The 20798-nt window shown below is 34.9% G+C and overlaps 1 protein-coding gene across 1 annotated transcript in view; it reads right to left on the bottom strand.

Annotated features, from left to right (window-relative positions):
- The window catches only part of LOC142353305 (guanine nucleotide-binding protein-like 1), a 70685-nt gene extending 52124 nt beyond the window's left edge, over positions 1-18561 (bottom strand). Inside the window, exons 1-3 of the mRNA XM_075405536.1 lie at positions 17973-18561; positions 13313-13664; positions 11198-11496 (exon numbers count right to left, since the gene is read on the bottom strand). Of these exons, the coding sequence (XP_075261651.1) occupies positions 11198-11496; positions 13313-13664; positions 17973-18032 (711 nt within the window). The 5' untranslated portion in view covers positions 18033-18561. The remainder of the gene's footprint in view (positions 1-11197; positions 11497-13312; positions 13665-17972) is intronic.
- Between the last annotated feature and the right edge of the window lie 2237 nt (positions 18562-20798).

Below are 20798 nucleotides of genomic sequence, written 5' to 3'. Positions count from 1 at the left end.
TTTTTGTCGTATTACTTATTTTCTATAACGATGGGCCTCATTGGCTCTCTAAAATTGCATAATTGAATCTATTCAAGGTTTTGAACTCCAGAGAAAATTGATTTTTTTTCGCCTTTTTGTTGTTGGGAGGTTTTTTTTGTATGGTTGTCCTGACATTGTCTGGTTAATATCATCTCATTTGATCTGTCATGTGGCATAACTAATCTCTTTTATGGTTCGAGAATGTCTCTAATGGTTGTCGCAACTTTGACACCATCATATGTTCCTTTGTTAAATTATTACATATTCTCAGCGGAGACAGCTCTCAACGAATTTAAGATTTATAGAAAAACGATCAAAATCAGTGCTCAATCTTGTAGCTAAGATTGACTTTAATTTGACACCATTGCTTTTCAAAAATAAGTGATTTCTTTACGGGCTTTCCACGCTTGTCATCTTTTTTCATTTTTTTTCCCACTTACTCTCGCTACACAGCTTTCATTTTTTGAATTAAAAAACACATATTTCTGTGGTTCCAGTTTTTTCCAATTTTTATATATCCTTTTTGACTATATTTTCACAAAAAATTTTGCTCTTGTTTCTATTTCTCCCTGACGACAGGTCTCACTGCCCTCATGATTAAGCAAATTCTCAAGGTTTCAATTCGTATAACATTTCTGCTGTTTTGCTAAACTTTTGAAAATCTTGACTACATTTTCAAGAATTTCGATATATTTATGTCAGCGTCAGCATGGCATGGATCCTTAAACTATGGTCAACATTATGATTATTTAAACTATGTATCTCTTTTTGAAATATTAACCACAATTAATGAAGCTACAAAGTCGACTCGACCAATTTTTTAATGCGTTATTTCCTATCTCAAGTTGATTTGGTCTCTTGTCCAAAGCTGTTCGTTCTATGCGCCTTTACGTTATTTAAGTAGATTTTCGAAATTTATGTCACGACGACTGAGAACCGTTAGTATTTCTCGTTTTTATAGTTTCTTAGTTGGTAGCTTTGTGGCTCAAACAAGCATACCCTGTACCTTGAAATTTTTTTTATTGGCCGCAAAATTGGATAAAACAGTTTTATTAGACGTCAAATTTTATCTGCTAAATTTTGTAGCCAAATGTTGAAATTAAAGTTTTGGATGATAGTTGGCATTTTCAATGTTCTCTTGCGTTTCGATGTATTTCGTATTTTTTGTTAAAAAACCACCTCAAAGAACAGACTTTTCAATTTTAAGGGGATTTCATTTTAAACGTTTTCTTTTGAGAGTTTATAAATAAGCTTTGCTATAAAATTTTTGTATCAGCTCAAAATAACACTGAGGAGCCTTGTGATTCATCGAATGAGTATGCCTTTTAAGATATGTTTTGACGAGAACGCTCGTCTGATTATTATTGCTCCGACCCCAATATATGCGGATTGGGAGCAAACTATATATTCAAATGGGATTATTTGCTCAGTCAATTTTCTACTATCGATATATTCATCGTAGGAGTTAAAAGAGGTATCATTAAAAAGCCCGTACAGCGTAAAAAATGGAATTAAAAAGATTTTTGAATTCCCTTTTTTACAGGGGGTTATCGAGGTCCAAAATTTTGTGAACATTCAGGCATTTCTGATCACATTTTCCGTAATTTTTCTTCAATTTTTCGGATAAAGACATGAGTTATATCACTGAAAAGCCCTTTGAATGTAGATTATACTATAAAAAAAACTTTTGAAAATATGCTTTTTGAGCAGGTATGTTTTTTTATTTGTTCCGACCCACTTTAGTAGAGGAGGAACTATATACAATCAAACGGGCTTTTTAATGTCAATTCTGGCCGATGTATTCATCGTACAGGGTTGTGAGTGGTACAGGGTTGAATTTCATTTTTTCCACGCAGTCATCGAGGTTTAAAGTTAGGTGAACATTTGACTGATTTTTACATTTTACATATTTTTAAGATTTTTTTGCCAATTTTGCAAAAAATTATGTTGAAATTTGTAAAACATAGCTGGCAGATTGCCAGAAAATAGCCGCAATAGATTCGTAGATCGGCAGTCTAAAAAAACAGTTAAGACAGACCAAAAAATTCGTCTTTTCATTAAAGGCTGATCTGTTATATTTTGATTAAAAATCTGTATAAGTTATTGCTGCCTCTATTAGCTGATCTCAAATAACCTTCATTTAGAGTGACACACACCCATTTGACCTTATCTCTTTGAATCAAAGTAAATAAAGGTCAATTTCAAATTGAAGTCATTTTTGAGAGTGAGGTAAGTCAAGTGTGACCAAAAATTTAATCACGCGCATGAACAAAAAAAACTCCCTCCACTAAGAGCGAAAAATGACGTCACACATGCAATTCAGTTGAAATTGCATGAACGAATGAACAAAAAGTGGCTGTGACGTCATATAGTCGTAACAAAAATCATGACGACGAAATAAAAAAAACCAAGAGAAGGCCAATAATAGCCCCAGCAATCGCTGTGCGGCTATTAAAAATATATTATTGTTGGTTTTAACCTCTAAAAACAGAAGGGTGTTGTTGAAATGTTGGATCCAATTTCTGGTTAAAATTAATTAATTAAAATTTAGCCTTTTTTTCATCAAAAACGGAACCAAAGGAGCTTTTCAGACCACTAAAAATTTGCCGAAAAACATCTAAAAACTACTGCAACAATCTTTGTTAACTCTAAATAAAGCAAAATTTACTTGTGCATTCTCTGACAATAATTTTGAATTAAAATTTGTGCAGTTGTTTTTTTTACTAATTTTACTCGATAATTATGCAAAAAGAATCACTAAAATTTGATATATTGACTTTTTCAGTCAAACTATCCATATCCATACTATCTGGAACAATTTCGTGTTCCTAATGACATTAGCAAGGCTAGTTTTGGTGTAATCACTGTTCTGTGAAAGCCCAAAAAAATCCGATTGTAATCAGTCGATGTTTTTAAAAATATTATCAATTTTTTTTTTGCTTTTTTAGGTTAATTACAGAAAAGAACAATTCAAATCAAAGCGTACTAACGATAGGTCCAATTGACTTCCTAAGGAGTTTCAAGGAAACTTATCTAGTTTTTAGTCGAAAACTTATGGTCGTTTTGACTTTTAAAAATACATATTTTCAAAATCAACAATGGATTATTGAGATTTGCTACTTTTTTCTCCTTTTTGATCAACTGGTAGAATAAAGTCAACAAATTAAGGTCGCATCGTCTCTCCGATGGATTATTAAACATTTTTGCCGTTTTACATTTTAAGTAAAGGTCCGTCTGCTTTGATACTACGAATTTTCACGTTTTGATTTTTGGGCAATTTCCCCTCTTCGAGGTTCTGTTTACTGTCTTGACATATTATTGACAGAACAGATATCATATTATTGGCGTTTTAAAAGTGGGCACAATTAAACACATCAGTTATTCAGTGAACAGATAATGCTTCTAACTGCTCCGACACCGTCTTGTAGATGGAAATGGAATTTTTTTATATGTCTTCCTTTGTCCTTCTTTTTGTAGTCGTAAGACCATTGCTTGATAATTGGTTTGGCGGTTTCCTATGAATGAACAAAGGAAACTATTTACTGATTACTGATTTTAGTTAATAGCTATAATTTTTCTGAAGTCTATATAATTTCACTTCTCTACTTTTTTGTCTACTTGCTACTTAGTTTCAATAATTACAGGTCTCATAATAAAAGGCACAAATTTCATGAAAGGCACAACTGAACGTATCGAATGTTTTTATTGCATTGTTTATTGATTAAAAAGCCTCGATTCAGTGTTTTATTTTTGTTCATTGTTCTTTTTGCAGTAGTATCATAAATACTGGATAACTGCATGTTTTAACGTCTGCATATGGATTAACAAAGGAACCTATTTTCTTATTACAGTTGGTAGCTAAGTTTCTCATGATTGGAAATCAAATACTTTAAAAAAATATATATACTTAAATTTTGAATTTGAACTTGTTCTTTTTGATCGACTGTAACCTACTGTCATTAATTACAGGACGCATATCAAATTATTGATGTTGAAAAAAAGCACAATTGAATATATATAAACTTTTTGGTGCATTGCTTATTGTAGCAACGGCTTCGATACCATTTTTTCGCGAAAAAACCTTTTCAATTTTTGTGTGTTTTTTCGTTTTTTTTATAGATGTAAAAAATATTCTGAACAATGACAAATGTCAATGGCTTTTGAGGAACAAAAGAAACTATTTAATAATTTCAGTTGACCGCCAATGTTTATAGGTCATTGAAATTGTTTTCGAAAAAAATGTATATTTTTCCAAATAATTGTTACTTAGTCTCATTTTTCAGGGGTCACATCTCATTATTGGTGTTGAAAGAACGAGCAAGTGATAATATCTTAGTTTTTACGAAATAATTTATGGTTTTAACAGATTGGACATTAACTTTTTTTGTCTGAATTTGTCATTTGTTTTCGTAGACATACAACTTATCCAAAAAAACTTATCCAACAGGTCTCAATGTCTTCAAATTTAGGTATGAAAGAGCATAAACCTGTTTAAAACTTCAATTGGTTCCTAATGGTTGTCATTTTATGAAATCGAAAAAATATATATATTTTAACTTTATCGTGCTAACCTTTTTTGTCATTGTGTTTCTGAATCTCATGATTCTTATTTCTAGTGAAGTGGAAACTGATTAGTTTAATTTAGGTTTTTCGAAGGTATTTTGACTTCGTTTTTGTGTTTTTTGAACAAAATAGACATTGAGTTGTGGATATAAATGTTTGTTATAATCATTGGATTTCTTTGTTTGTCGTCTGGTAATCTTAAAGGTGTCAACAGCCCTCTAATATGGCATTTAAATTTCTAAGTGATTTAAGTTAGAAGCAATTGTTTATTCATACATCAAATATTTTTGACCATTTTATCTCTTCTTTGTTTGGTAGACAATTAAGCCGAAACTGTGGATAAGCGGGGTCGGAATATTAGGTGCAAAAGCACATTACCGAGCCACCTTGTTACCTCATATAACCAATCTTCAGCAAGGACAACTGTGTTGGATTTTTCTGTGCCACGCAGAATTGCACAAGTCGTCTTTTTCAATACGTACATCAGAATGCATTTTTCATTAAAATACTGTTTATTTAAATAATATGACCAATTCATAATCATAACTAAAAAGTGGAGGGGTTTGCTTTCATTTCCAGCCCGAAAAATTCCAAATTTTCGACCAATGCTCGCTATGATTCGCAGAAAATTTTTTTAAGGGTTATTAAGGCGAAAGTTACTTATATCTGACAAAAATGCTATTTTTCGGCGATAAGTCATTCGTATTCATGTTATAATTTATCGGACTCGTCACGCCAAACAAAGAAAGCACCGAACAGCAAATACGTCAGCACTAAATCAATTGACATTTCAATTTGATAAAAATTTCAGATTTTGTTGACAATTACTGCGTTGTTTTGCCACCCTAATTCTTGTGTCTGAGCATAAAAGATGGTCTGTATTAACAGGATTAAATTTTCAACAAACGTCTGAATTTAAAGATTTGTTTTTGTTTACTCTAACAAAGCTAATCTTGTTTCGCAACTTAAAGATGGTAAAGACAGACTGAAATCTGACAATTTATTGTTGCAAAGACAAAGCCCTTTTATTCTTGTTAAATCAGGCTCCTAATTGAAAGTGTTCAATAACAGCATTGAGTATGCCTTTTGAGATATGTTTTGACGAGAACGCTCGTCTGATTATTATTGCTCCGACCCCAATATATGCGGATTGGGAGCAAACTATATATTCAAATGGGTTTATTTGCTCAGTCAATTTTCTACTATCGATATATTCATCGTAGGAGTTAAAAGAGGTATCATTAAAAAGCCCGTACAGCGTAAAAAATGGAATTAAAAAGATTTTTGAATTCCCTTTTTTACAGGGGGTTATCGAGGTCCAAAATTTTGTGAACATTCAGGCATTTCTGATCACATTTTCCGTAATTTTTCTTCATTTTTTCGGATAAAGACATGAGTTATATCATTGAAAAGCCCTTTGAATGTAGATTATACTATAAAAAAACTTTTGAAAATATGCTTTTTGAGCAGGTATGTTTTTTTATTTGTTCCGACCCACTTTAGTAGAGGAGGAACTATATACAATCAAACGGGCTTTTTAATGTCAATTCTGGCCGATGTATTCATCGTACAGGGTTGTGAGTGGTATCATTAGAAAGCCCGACCAGTGTAGAGTATACTACTGAATTCTTTGAATTTCATTTTTTCCACGCACTCATCGAGGTTTAAAGTTAGGTGAACATTTGACTGATTTTCGTTGTTATTGTTCCAACATTTTACATATTTTTAGGATTTTTTTGCCAATTTTGCAAAAAACTATGTTGAAATTTGTAAAACATAGCTGGCAGATTGCCAGAAAATAGCCGCAATAGATTCGTAGATCGGCAGTCTAAAAAAACAGTAAAGACAGACCAAAAAATTCGTCTTTTCATTAAAGGCTGATCTGTTATATTTTGATTAAAAATCTGTATAAGTTATTGCTGCCTCTATAAGCTGATCTCAAATATCCTTCATTTAGAGTGACACACACCCATTTGACCTTATCTATTTGAATCAAAGTAAATAAAGGTCAATTTCAAATTGAAGTCATTTTTGAGAGTGAGGTAAGTCAAATGTGACCAAAAATTTAATCACGCGCATGAACAAAAAAACTCGCTCCACTAAGAGCGAAAAATGACGTCACACATGCAATTCAGTTGAAATTTCATGAACGAATGAACAAAAAGTGGCTGTGACGTCATATAGTCGTAACAAAAATCATGACGACGAAAAAAACCAAGAGAAGGCCAATAATAGCCCCAGCAATCGCTGTGCGGCTATTAAAAATATATTATTGTTGGTTTTAACCTCTAAAAACAGAAGGGTGTTGTTGAAATGTTGGATCCAATTTCTGGTTAAAATTAATTAATTAAAATTTAGCCTTTTTTTCATCAAAAACGGGACCAAAGGAGCTTTTCAGACCACTAAAAATTTGCCGAAAAACATCTAAAAACTACTGCAACAATCTTTGTTAACTCTAAATAAAGCAAAAATTACTTGTGCATTCTCTGACAATAATTTTGAATCAAAATTTGTGCAGTTGTTTTTTTTACTAATTTTACTCGATAATTATGCAAAAAGAATCACTAAATTTTGATATATTGACTTTTTCAGTCAAACTATCCATATCCATACTATCTGGAACAATTTCGTGTTCCTAATGACATTAGCAAGGCTAGTTTTGGTGTAATCACTGTTCTGTGAAAGCCCAAAAAAAATCCGATTGTAATCAGTCGATGTTTTAAAAAATATTATCAAATTTTTTTTGCTTTTTTAGGTTAATTACAGAAAAGAACAATTCAAATCAAAGCGTACTAACGATAGGTCCAATTGACTTCCTAAGGAGTTTCAAGGAAACTTATCTAGTTTTTAGTCGAAAACTTATGGTCGTTTTGACTTTTAAAAATACATATTTTCAAAATCAACAATGGATTATTGAGATTTGCTACTTTTTTCTCCTTTTTGATCAACTGGTAGAATAAAGTCAACAAATTAAGGTCGCATCGTCTCTCCGATGGATTATTAAACATTTTTGCCGTTTTACATTTTAAGTAAAGGTCCGTCTGCTTTGATACTACGAATTTTCACGTTTTGATTTTTGGGCAATTTCCCCTCTTCGAGGTTCTGTTTACTGTCTTGACATATTATTGACAGAACAGATATCATATTATTGGCGTTTTAAAAGTGGGCACAATTAAACACATCAGTTATTCAGTGAACAGATAATGCTTCTAACTGCTTCGACACCGTCTTGTAGATGGAAATGGAATTTTTTATATGTCTTCCTTTGTCCTTCTTTTTGTAGTCGTAAGACCATTGCTTGATAATTGGTTTGGCGGTTTCCTATGAAAGAACAAAGGAAACTATTTACTGATTACTGATTTTAGTTAATAGCTATTATTTTTCTGAAGTCTATATAATTTAACTTCTCTACTTTTTTGTCTACTTGCTACTTAGTTTCAATAATTACAGGTCTCATAATAAAAGGCACAAATTTCATGAAAGGCACAACTGAACGTATCAAATATTTTTATTGCATTGTTTATTGATTAAAAAGCCTCGATTCAGTGTTTTATTTTTGTTCATTGTTCTTTTTGCAGTAGTATCATAAATACTGGATAACTGCATGTTTTAACGTCTGCATATGGATTAACAAAGGAACCTATTTTCTTATTACAGTTGGTAGCTAAGTTTCTCATGATTGGAAATCAAATACTTTAAAAAAATATATATACTTAAATTTTGAATTTGAACTTGTTCTTTTTGATCGACTGTAACCTACTGTCATTAATTACAGGACGCATATCAAATTATTGATGTTGAAAAAAGCACAATTGAATATATATAAACTTTTTGGTGCATTGCTTATTGTAGCAACGGCTTCGATACCATTTTTTCGCGAAAAAACCTTTTCAATTTTTGTGTGTTTTTTCGTTTTTTTTATAGATGTAAAAAATATTCTGAACAATGACAAATGTCAATGGCTTTTGAGGAACAAAAGAAACTATTTAATAATTTCAGTTGACCGCCAATGTTTATAGGTCATTGAAATTGTTTTCGAAAAAAATGTATATTTTTCCAAATAATTGTTACTTAGTCTCATTTTTCAGGGGTCACATCTCATTATTGGTGTTGAAAGAACGAGCAAGTGATAATATCTTAGTTTTTACGAAATAATTTATGGTTTTAACAGATTGGACATTAACTTTTTTTGTCTGAATTTGTCATTTGTTTTCGTAGACATACAACTTATCCAAAAAAACTTATCCAACAGGTCTCAATGTCTTCAAATTTAGGTATGAAAGAGCATAAACCTGTTTAAAACTTCAATTGGTTCCTAATGGTTGTCATTTTATGAAATCGAAAAAATATATATATTTTAACTTTATCGTGCTAACCTTTTTTGTCATTGTGTTTCTGAATCTCATGATTCTTATTTCTAGTGAAGTGGAAACTGATTAGTTTAATTTAGGTTTTTCGAAGGTATTTTGACTTCGTTTTTGTGTTTTTTGAACAAAATAGACATTGAGTTGTGGATATAAATGTTTGTTATAATCATTTGATTTCTTTGTTTGTCGTCTGGTAGTCTTAAAGGTGTCATCAGCCCTCTAATATGGCATTTAAATTTCTAAGTGATTTAAGTTAGAAGCAATTGTTTATTCATACATCAAATATTTTTGACCATTTTATCTCTTCTTTGTTTGGTAGACAATTAAGCCGAAATTGTGGATAAGCGGGGTCGGAATATTAGGTGCAAAAGCACATTACCGAGCCACCTTGTTACCTCATATAACCAATCTTCAGCAAGGACAACTGTGTTGGATTTTTCTGTGCCACGCAGAATTGCACAAGTCGTCTTTTTCAATACGTACATCTGAATGATTTTTCATTAAAATACTGTTTATTTAACTAATATGACCAAGTCTTCATCATAACTAAAAAGTGGAGGGGTTTGCTTTCATTTCCAGCCCGAAAAATTCCAAATTTTCGACCAATGCTCGCTATGATTCGCAGAAAATTTTTTTAAGGGTTGATAAGGCGAAAGTTACTTATATCTGACAAAAATGCTATTTTTTCGGCGATAAGTCATTCGTATTCATGTTATAATTTTTCGGACTCGTCACGCCAAACAAAGAAAGCATCGAACAGCAAATACGTCAGCACTAAATCATTTGACATTTCAATTTGATAAATATTTCACATTTTGTTGACAATTACTGCGTTGTTTTGCCACCCTAATTCTTGTGTCTGAGCATAAAAGATGGTCTGTATTAACAGGATTAAATTTTCAACAAACGTCTGAATTTAAAGATTTGTTTTTGTTTACTCTAACAAAGCTAATCTTGTTTCACAACTTAAAGATGGTAAAGACAGACTGAAATCTGACAATTTATTGTTGCAAAGACAAAGCCCTTTTATTCTTGTTAAATCAGGCTCCTAATTGAAAGTGTTCAATAACAGCACCCACGTTCACATAGAAATAACTTCCTTAAAATATTTTTTTTTTTGAATCTTTTCCGTTTGTGTCCTCCCTAACCCCCCCCCCAGTTTAGTGGGTGAATATTATTTGCACATTGCACCCCAGACGCACGTGCTATATTTTTACATAATGATTTACTATGTAATGACATGTGCTCTGTAATTGGGGGATGCATAGCGGACGGGGGGGGGGGGGGGGGTTCACAAACGGAAAAGATCCTGTTCTTTTTTAAAAAATTTTGAAATTTCGAATTCTGTTGAAGTATCAAAAATTTGCACTAACTCTTTTTATTGACTAGATTCAAGAAAAATGCATTCGTCTCAAAATATATTATCAGTAAAGGTAGCAGCGGTACCTTGATTATGTTTGCTTCCAAATAGCTCACTGCCCAAACCCAGTGACAGATTCTTGATATTCAAGGCAAAGCTCGAACCATTGAAGCAAGAAAGGCATAACCAAAATTTTGTTTGCCACACAATATTCCAAATTTTCAAACCTTCAAAGTTGTGAGAGAAGTGCTTCAGTTTTAGGAATTGTGCCGAATAGTTACTAAAATTCTAAAATTTATGAAACATCACTTTCATAAACCAAATTTCATGGACCATCTAGCCACCAAAACCCAAAAATTTTAAGCTGATATATCTTTTCTTCAGCCCATATGCATTTATGTTTGATGAGACCCAAATGCGAGTGAAGTTCGGCTACTTAGCAGTTGCTAACTTTTCACCTGACAGCTATACTGACTGGTTTTTCTAGATCTTTCCACCCCGATTCATTTAACCCCACATATTTAAACACAATATTTCACCCTTCCATCATTTCACTCCACAAACTTTTTACCCCAAAACCCTACGTATCCCAAACTTTGGGTTCGTTAACACTGCTATTCTTTACTAACCCTCTTCTTTACAAACCCAATGTATTCATAATCTGTCATGTTAATAGTACCAACTATATAAGAATTTAAATTGGGGCGAAATAATATAGGGCTGAAAAGGCGGGATATTAACCTGCTTCTATTTCCTTTCACCTCGATTCATGTAACCCTGTGTATTTTAACGCCATATCATTTCACCCCCTCAACCCCCCCCCCCCCCCCCCCCCAAAATGGTAGAGTGGGGAGCCAGAGTAGGGGTGAAAATTTGGGACAACTACCTGATCTATACTCATTTCGAGGCTCTCCCTGGGCAACATTTGAAGAACCCTCCGCTGTGCATCCAGCTTCCTCTCATCTATCTCCTCTCTGGACTCTTTTGCAAAGTGGAGTCTGTATTTGTTTGGGTCGTACCCCCTGCTGGAGGTCGAGGGAAGGGCATTTGCAAAACAGCTCAAACTATTTTTCTTGGCACCACTTTTTTTGAAGTTAGTCGCATTTGATGGAGGTTGTTGGTTGAGTCGGTTTACTGGAACTGATTTGGAGTAAAAACCATCCATTGAAAGGTTGTCTGCAGAACCTGTAATTAAGAGCAAACCTATAAAATTTTGTTTTTTCACCCAATGAGCGCGGGGGGGGGGGACAAAATAGAACTCAAAAAGACAAAACTCACGATTAAGATTGGAATGTTGTTCAATCACTGTAAATTTAATCAGCGTTGTAAATGAGGAATGGAAGACAGAATATAACCGACTAACGTCGGGCGAATTGCTCTCAAACGACCTGAGAGCGGTTGGCTTTGTCAGTAGCTAGCCACGGTTTAGTGAGCCTAGCTCTAGCTTAATTGATTGGGCGTGAGGTGAGTGCAGCGGGGTGCACCAGGGGCTGATGGGGGTGGGGCAACGGTAGGAGGGCAGTTTTTGTCTGCACGGGGCCCGTACGATTTGCAGGCGTGGGCATTGGGGGCGGGGTGGGGGGTGAGAGGAGTGGGAGTGAAGTGACAGGGGCGGGGGGGTTGAAGTGAGAGAGAGAGGGGGAGTGTTGTGGGGGGTGTCAATCTCTAATAACCGCCTTTCACATTCAAACCATAAGTAGTCTCCAAAACAGTTTCTGTGAATCTCATACTTGGAGATTAGTGAGCTGAAAGGCTCTAAGAGCACTTAATACACACTGGGCGCTACCTGTTTATCCCGTTCTTGAGGACAAAAAGTCAAATGCGTCAGATGAAAAATTGGTCAAGCAAAAAATCGCATAAAAAAAGGCCGACAGGACTAATATAATTGCTACAAATTTTCGGGTTAAAATAGACGAATATCATAGCCATCTAACACAATTGTACAGCAGCTACAACATAAGATTTCTCATGGGTTGTCTGGTTGGCCTCTCGTTGGTCGGTCTTGCGTCTCTTGTTGTTTGAATCAAAAGGAAACAGAGGGAATGAGGACCTGGCACTGCAGACTATGTATCGAAAATTATCTAAGTATTCCGGACAGCTATTCATTGGAACTGCTGAAATTTAATGACTGAGTATTTTGGGCTGTTTGTTCAATCACGATAAAGAGTAGTTTTGGGTTACAAGAAGTCAACTTGACCCAGTTGGTCATAGCGACGTACCATCTGGGTCAAGTTGCCTTTGACTTGCGGTATTTTGAGTCGTTCATTAGCTAAATTCGATGTTTTGTAGCTAGCCGCATTTAAGCATTCCTAATTTATGCAGCAAACCAACGACCGCAAGTAGCGTTACGATGTATTAAACATCCAACGAAATAACCGTATATAGTGATACAACGTTAGCAGTATTTGGCTTTCGTGGCTCAATGGTGTAGGCAGCGTTCCAGGTGTTAAATGGAGTAATTTTTGAGTAGGTTCGAGACTAGATAGGAAGGGATTCTATATCTGTGCGGTAGACCACCCCATTTTTCACTACTCACACCATAAGTATAAGTCTCCAAGATTCTGTGAATCTCATTCTTGTAGACTTGTGAGCTGAAAGGCTCTAAGAGCACTGAATACCCGCTGGGCGCTACCTGTTCACCCCGTTTTTAAAGGCGAAAAGTCGAATGCGTCAGACGAAAAATCGGTCAAGCGAAAACTCGCATAAAAACACCGACAGGACTAATATAATTGCTACAAACTTCGTTTGAGAGCAATTAAACAATATCTGAAAATTTATTCTCCCACATTTCAAAAAATATATATGATCAAATTCATTTCCATAGTGAAATTTTATCATTATGATCTTAGTACTTATTCATCATACCAATTCCTCTATAAAAGTCTTTGCAAATCGACTGTATCAACTTAACATTCATCTATTCCGGACTTAATATACACTAAACCTGAAGCATCTCAATCTACCTTAAAAAAGGAAAATAACGACTGAACAAGAGCTTCACCTGTTTGGCTTATAGCAGTGACGTCATTATCTTCCTCGCTATAATCAGCTGATACGTCATCACTGTCATCTTCTGAAGACACCAGGGCTGATGTTGTGTTCCCATTCTCATCTACAGTTAAGCCACCGTCTTCATCAGCACCATAGTTCCCCCCAAAAGATACCAAAGCACCCCTGGAACCACCGAAGCCAGCCCCTCCACCGGCTAATAGAGAGCTCTGGCTGAGCTTAGCCGTAGCATAACTCAAGTTGGACCGGCTCTGACTTAATTTGGATGACTCGGGGTCGACGTCTTCGGCTGAGCGGTCAAAGGAAGCACTTTTTATGAAGTCACGGCGTTTCTCACGTTTCAACTAAACAAAAAAAGATGTTGTCAATATACTTAACACTCATTTATGTGATAATCATATTGAGATGGAGTAGCAAGTCTGGCAAAATCAAGAATAGTAACAGAACAAAAAACTAGAAACAAACACGAAGAGAAAAATTGACTAGATCGAAGAGCCGGAACAATTCAGGAAGCAACTCAAAACGCCGGTCCTTCCCGTTAAAAAAACGCATAATTACAGCCAAAACCATTATTTTTCCATCATAACAAATATTCGATTACCAAAATTTAACGCCCCGTAACGAGAACACAATTTCATCTTTTGACATCATTAGAGCAAGAAAACATTCCCGATATCATTCAGAAACAAACAAAAAATAAAAACAGAACTTACAATAAAGTTGAATATCTAATCCCCATCAGAGAACTGAAGTCGCAAAACTATGTATTATTAGCGAAATATCTGGTAACGCTGAAAAAGAACGAAAATTTTTAAGATGGACACAAGCTGATGAAATCAATAAAATTACCAGGCTGATGAATGGCATAAAATAACTGGTCTCCATAACTCACATCTCAGCAAAAAGAGGAATGAAACACTTGAATTAAAATCATAAATCATTTTTACCTGCACCTAGTACCAAGAGATTTAAAAAACTGAAAAAGGCTGAAATCTGGAACTTTCTTCCAGAAGTCATAAAAGAAGATCAAACAAACTCGAATTTGTCAATCTCTCGTAACAGGGGGCGAAACAGAACAGACCAGAAATTCTTCATAGCAAATTAATAAAAACAACTTAATCATTTTCCCTGATTACAAACAAATCTGTTCAAATATCAAAAAAAATTACTGAAAAAACAAAAAATCAACCAAAATATTAAGATATAGACGATTAGAGGAATCGAATTATATCAAACAAAATGACTAGGTTAAAACATTTAGCCCGCACATTGTTTTGAATTGTTATTACCAGTCCCGTATCATAACCAAAACAATAATAAGTCTGCATATGGCCTGAAAGCCACCAAATTCAAAAAAAAAATAAAAATTAGCAAAGCAAAAGAATCCAATACTCAATCCATTTTTCCTCAAACTTGTCATTGCCATCTGACTAATCTAGGACCATAATTTTTGCAGGAATATAATTAAATAGTAGGTACGCAACATTAAAAACTGATCATAAAACCACCCAGAAAAGGTGATTAAGTAAAATTTGCAAACAAAAGCTATCAAAATTAATCGACTTTTTGACAAAATTTTAATATTAGGTGATTTTTATGACCAATAGTTGTAGCAACCATTGGTTTACAACCAAATATTGAAATAATGAATTTCAACTTAAGTTATCTTTGGTTTACCACGTAGGTTGCATGAGCCACAGAGTAGCAGTTTATAATCTATACTGTTTCGCCCCGAGCTTAGTGGGAATATATGTTTTATGACCCCCCAGGCCCATATGCATTATTTTTACATAGTGACCTGCTTTATAACAATACATACTTTTTAACTGAGGGTCATAAAAAACACTGGGGGCCGAAACAGAATAGATCCGAAATTCTATAAGCAAAATAATAAAAAACAACTTAATAATTTTCACTGATTAACAAATATGTTCAAAAATCACAAAAGAAAAATACCAAAAAAGTCAAAAAATCAACCAAAACATTAAGAGATAGACGATTAGAGGAATCGAATTATATCATACAAAATGATTAGGTTGAAACATTTATCCCGCACATCACAACACGGATTTAGAATGCATAGATCAGTAGTAACCCAGATGTTGCTTTTCCTAGACCTGTTGTATAATGAATTCGACGAAAAAGACAACGAAATTTTTGTACTTTACCTTGACTTCAAAAAAGCGTTTGATACAGTTCCTCACGATCTTCTGATTAACAAAGTGGAGAACCTGGGTGTAGGGGGAAATTTCTTAAAGATTGTAGCCAGTTACCTATCAAATAGAAAACAATACGTGAAAGTAAATGACTCGGAATCTGAAACTGTACCAGTAACCAGTGGTGTCCCCCAAGGATCTCTCCTAGGTCCCCTACTTTTCATAATATATATAAACGATCTTCCACAACAAACATCAAAATGCTCTGCGTTTGGATACGCAGATGATTTCAAGCTTGTATCAACAAATCCAGCAAATATACAAAGTGACCTGGAAAAAATCGAAAAATGGTGCCATAACAACAAAATGCAACTCAATGAAAGCAAATGTCACATCCGGCCGATTAAAGTAAACGAAAAAAAACTGGCACTCCTTTATACTTAACTCTAAAACTCTCTCAAATAAAAGCGAGCAAAAAGATCTAGGTATAATTATGGCTACTAAGTTATCATGAAAAGCGAATATAAAGAAACGTTGTAGCAAAGCCTGGAAAGCGTTTTATTTCCTAAAACGAAACATATCAAACCTTGCATCGCAAACAACAAAACTCAATGCATATGTCGGCTACGTTATACGTCATAAGTTATGCCTCACAAGCATGGTTCGCGAATAAGACCGAAAGCAAAGACCTCGAGCGCATTCAAAGAAAATCAACGTCGTGGATAATCAGTAACTGGGAAATTAGTTACAAGCAAAGACTGACCACACTGAAGTTGCTGCCATTGTCATATTACTTTGAATTGCATGATCAATTAATGCTCATCTCACTGCTTAAAGGATCTTACAATATAAAAATACCCATTAAAACAAACAATAATGAAGGGTTGTTAAGCACACGTCAAAACGAGCTAATAACAATTAATAAAACAAGAAAAAGGAAGGCTGATGAAAACTTCTGGAAAAAAACCAGTTATTTACTAAATATAATACGAAAAGTAGGGAACGTCGATCTCGATCAAATTGCTAAGAAATATTTAACAAAAATATACTGGAACTACTTCTTCAAAAGTTATTCGGAAGTCAACTTATGTTCCTGGGCTTTCAACTGCAGCTGTGGACATTGTAACCCGGTGCAGAAGCTCAGCTCAGTCGTTATATGAAGGGTGCAAACCCATGTGGAAAGACCCACAGAAGCCTAAAATCTCTCTCTCATTGTTTTGACTTGTTGTTACCAGTCCCGTATCATAACCAAAACAATAATAAGTCTGCATAAGGCCTGAAAGCCACCAAATTCGATAAAATTAGCAAAGCAAAAGATTCCAAAACAATCCATTTTTCCTCACACTTGTCATCGCCATCTGAGCTCTAACTAACTTATGTCCATATTTTTGTAGGAATATAATTAAATAGTAGTTACGTAACATTAAAAACTGATCATGAAACCACACAGAAACGGTGATGATTAGAAGTTTGCAAAAAATATAAAAATTCTATCAAAATTAATTGGTTTTTGACAAAATTTTAATATTTTCTGATTTTCATATCCAATAGTAGTAGCACCCATTGGTTTACAACCAAATATTGAAATAATTAATTTCAACTTGTTTTTTTTGTTTACCACGTGGGTTGCATGAGTCATAGGAGCAGTTTATTATCCAAGTACAAGAGTCCTCACTGTTGTCTAAGGGGAAATCAATCAATGAGAAAACGATAAGAAACAAATATGCTTGCTATGTTGACATAGAAAACAGTATCATTATCATTAGCCAAGACCTGATTTAAAAAATAAACAGACTAGCGTCGGATGAATTGCTCTTGAACTATAAGCGAGGCCGGCCACTTGAAAATTAAAAGTCATTGAAAAGGTCACTTGAGGAGTGAAATCGAAAAGATGTTCTAGAAGGAAACGAGCAAGGAAATATTTTGCATTGAAAAGGCATACTTCAATCGATAGCAGTTAAAAACCACCATAGCTGTTAAAAGCGTAATAAAATTGTCCTGAAGTTTAATGCTGCTAGTTCGTCTAATTCCCCTCCTCGGAAGAAAACAGCTTCAGCAAAAGGTACTGATCGTGTAACATGACTACTTTTTCCAATTTTTGGGAAAACGGGAATAATCAATGAATAAAGAATGTAAATTTTTACATGAATCAATTTGCCGGTATCAGTAGCAAAAAAATCACAATTTGAAGTGCATTCTAAACCAGAAATCGTCAATTACAACTAGCAGAAACAGACAAAATCAAAACGACAATTGTTCATTTTTTGCCTTTTAGTTCAGTTGTTAGAATTACTCTTTAAAGCGCTCAATGATCGTCTTTTTCATTTGTTTGAATTTCTGCTCGCTCAATTTACGTAAATATTGAGCAGGAGATAACGCAATACAATCACTCTCCATTACTTGTAGTTTTTTTAATCATGAATTGCGTTGGAACTTTCAGTATGCACAAACCGACATGCTATTTTTTGGCATACCTGTAGTTGAATTTAGACATACCTGTAGTTGAATTTTTTTCTGCTTCTGGCTGAAGGGTTGCTTGCGCCTTCCTTGTGGCATGTTGAGTTGAATCAATTAAAAGTATGACACTCAGCTTCTTTAAATAATTCAAGTGAACAGTTTTCCTCCGCGCTTACCAGGAACGTATTTAAGGATAAAGCGCCAAATCTCTTCTTTTGAAACAAAATGGAAGCTAGGGAAATTAAACAACGCAAAATTTAATTGCTCTACCTTCTCCGGGAAAATAGTGGAACGCGCTTTTTGATTTTAACCAATCCGACGACATGAAGAAGGCACGTACAAAATTAAGGCCGCGTATTAGCACCCGCCTTCAACATCTCCAGAGCGTAATAATTTCTATTTTTAATCTGCGTCAGGAAGTCGGTGGAAAGAAAAGTTACACACAAATGGAATACTGCATAGCTAATATCTAGATCGTAACAATGCAATTTTTCAATAATTAATCGTGTCCTCATGTATTGACAACGTAAATACAGTCGCTCATCTGATCAGGACAAACACTAGGTTCATATCGCACCAAGAAACGTTTAGTGCGCGCGAGACCCAAGAATAACATCAATGGGTATCTGAAATACCATAGAAAAAGAAAACCCTTGAACATTCAAAAAGCTACGCATTGAAGTACGTGCTTTTTTAATTGAGCAAAATCAAAACGTAGGGCAAATTGCATTCAAACTAGCGGCAGGCGAGATATAGGAATTTACTTACACTAAGAAAAGGAGCTCTATCGCCTGCATTCGAGGCTCGGGACGCGTAGGTTGCGCGAAACTGTTGACGGTCCAATTTTTTTTATTAAAACAAGAACTAGATTAGGAAATGCCCATCCCCAATACTGGTAAATATTAGCCAATTGAAGCATCAGCTTGTAGTGCTTGGAGGGCCCCAGACCAGCCAAAATGCATCCAGTATTGGGGAGGAGCATTTCTCACTTTCGTGTTTGAATTTTCGAAAACAATTTTGCTCCGCCTAAATGTCCTAGAACCTAGTATGCAGACAAAGGAGTCCCTAAGTAGAGCGAAGCTGATTTTAGTCCTTAAGAACTAAATTAACCAAAATAAATTACCCAAATTCTCAACGGTGCGATAGTTCTCGGATCAGCTATTGGCAGTTGTTGTTGTTGGGGATTTACAGTTTTCACTGAGGGGATTTTCGTCCCAGTCGTCGTCTTAGAAAATTGTCCTATTATTTCTGCAGATCTGACAGTCACAGCAGTGACGAGGATATGCAGAAGTTTTTGAAACAAAACCGATGACTACATGAAGTTAATTCAAAAACTTTGGCAAAAATTCACCTCAAGCAGCCCACCACTGCTACGTCAAAAGACTTCAGAATAAAATGACGTTTCTGTCCAGAACTACAACCAAAACAACAGACTATCTTCACCACAGATGCCCCAGACGAGACAACGAGACGGGTAGTCTCTTTACCCGTCAGAAACGGTGGGCAGGCAATCAACTAACCAGATGACTACAGCAGAAACCATTCAGACACCCAGAATCTTTCAGCACCACTTGACAAACCATCGTCCAACCTCATAATGCAAGAACAAGACCGCATGAAGAAAGATCCACAAAGACCTTCTGAAGACAGCAATGTAAAAACAAAACCAAATAAATGCCGTGACGAATCCCGACCTCCTATAGGCCGTGAACCTTGCAAGGGAGAAATTTACTAAACGCTTTGCCAGTCGAAAAGACTCTGGTTCCAAAACTGGAATTCTGCGACGCCCTCTTGTGAGTGTCACACGTATATAAAAAAGATGTACTAAAAACCTTGGGTTTCAAGGTTAAAGATTTAGTTTAAAACTTGATTTATTACCTGATTTATGGCTGACACAAGGTTGATAGGTGTCAGAAAAGAAAATAGACCTGTGCTTAGACAAAGCTGGGGCTTCGAGCGAAATCAACGAAACTGACATAACTTTGTTGACCTGGTTAATTTACAACAATGATAAAACTGTTATTGGGTACGGACCAAAGCGAGGATTAAATTATTTCATTGAACACCAAACATACCATCAGAGCTAACAACTCTATTAAATCTTAATCTATTTAAACCAAATTTTTCTTCAACTTAATCTACTTAACATTTTAACTAATTTAAACTCTAACCTTGGATTTTAACCAAGTAGCACGCTCAATTAGGGAAATGTTTATCCGAGATTCGGAACAAAAACATTATGAACCGGTCTGCAACGCTATACGAGATTTTGTTGGTAAAAAGTTCCGCTTAAAAAAATCAGATCAAGAAACACTACCTCAAAATGAGCCTGTTGACGCACCCTGATGCTGGCGGAGACAAAAAACTCTTCAAGGCCATCAACCGGGCATGTCAAATTCTGACAAATGATGCGGAACGGGAAGCGTACAACAAATTTGGACTTGACGAGGGAGAAAAATTTATATACAAACAAAAATGACAATTAAACTGTCCATACGAATCTACAAACTTTTTGTATTGCAAGACGTTTATATAACAAGATCTGTGAAGGAAAATATTGATTGATTTTGAGTGATTGGTGCTCTCTATTCTTGTTAAGAGGGGAGCAGTGTGACTGTCACACGTATATAAAAAGATTTACTAAAAACCTTGGGTTTCCGGGTTAAAGATTTAGTTTAAAACTTGATTTATTACCTGATTTATGGCTAACACAAGGTTGGTAGGTTTCAGGAAAAAAAACCTGTGATCAAACAAATCTCGGGCTTCGAGCAAAACCAACGAAATTGACATATCTTTGTTGACGTGGTGAATTTACCACGATGATAGAAACAATATTGGGTAACGACCAAAGCGAGGATTACATTC

This window comes from Convolutriloba macropyga, chromosome 14, assembly GCF_964194025.1.
Source record: "Convolutriloba macropyga chromosome 14, txConMacr16.3, whole genome shotgun sequence".
Lineage (NCBI taxonomy): Eukaryota > Metazoa > Xenacoelomorpha > Acoela > Convolutidae > Convolutriloba > Convolutriloba macropyga.
The sequence above is the reverse complement of the archived record's forward strand: the minus strand, read 5'-3'. Positions and strand labels throughout refer to the sequence as shown.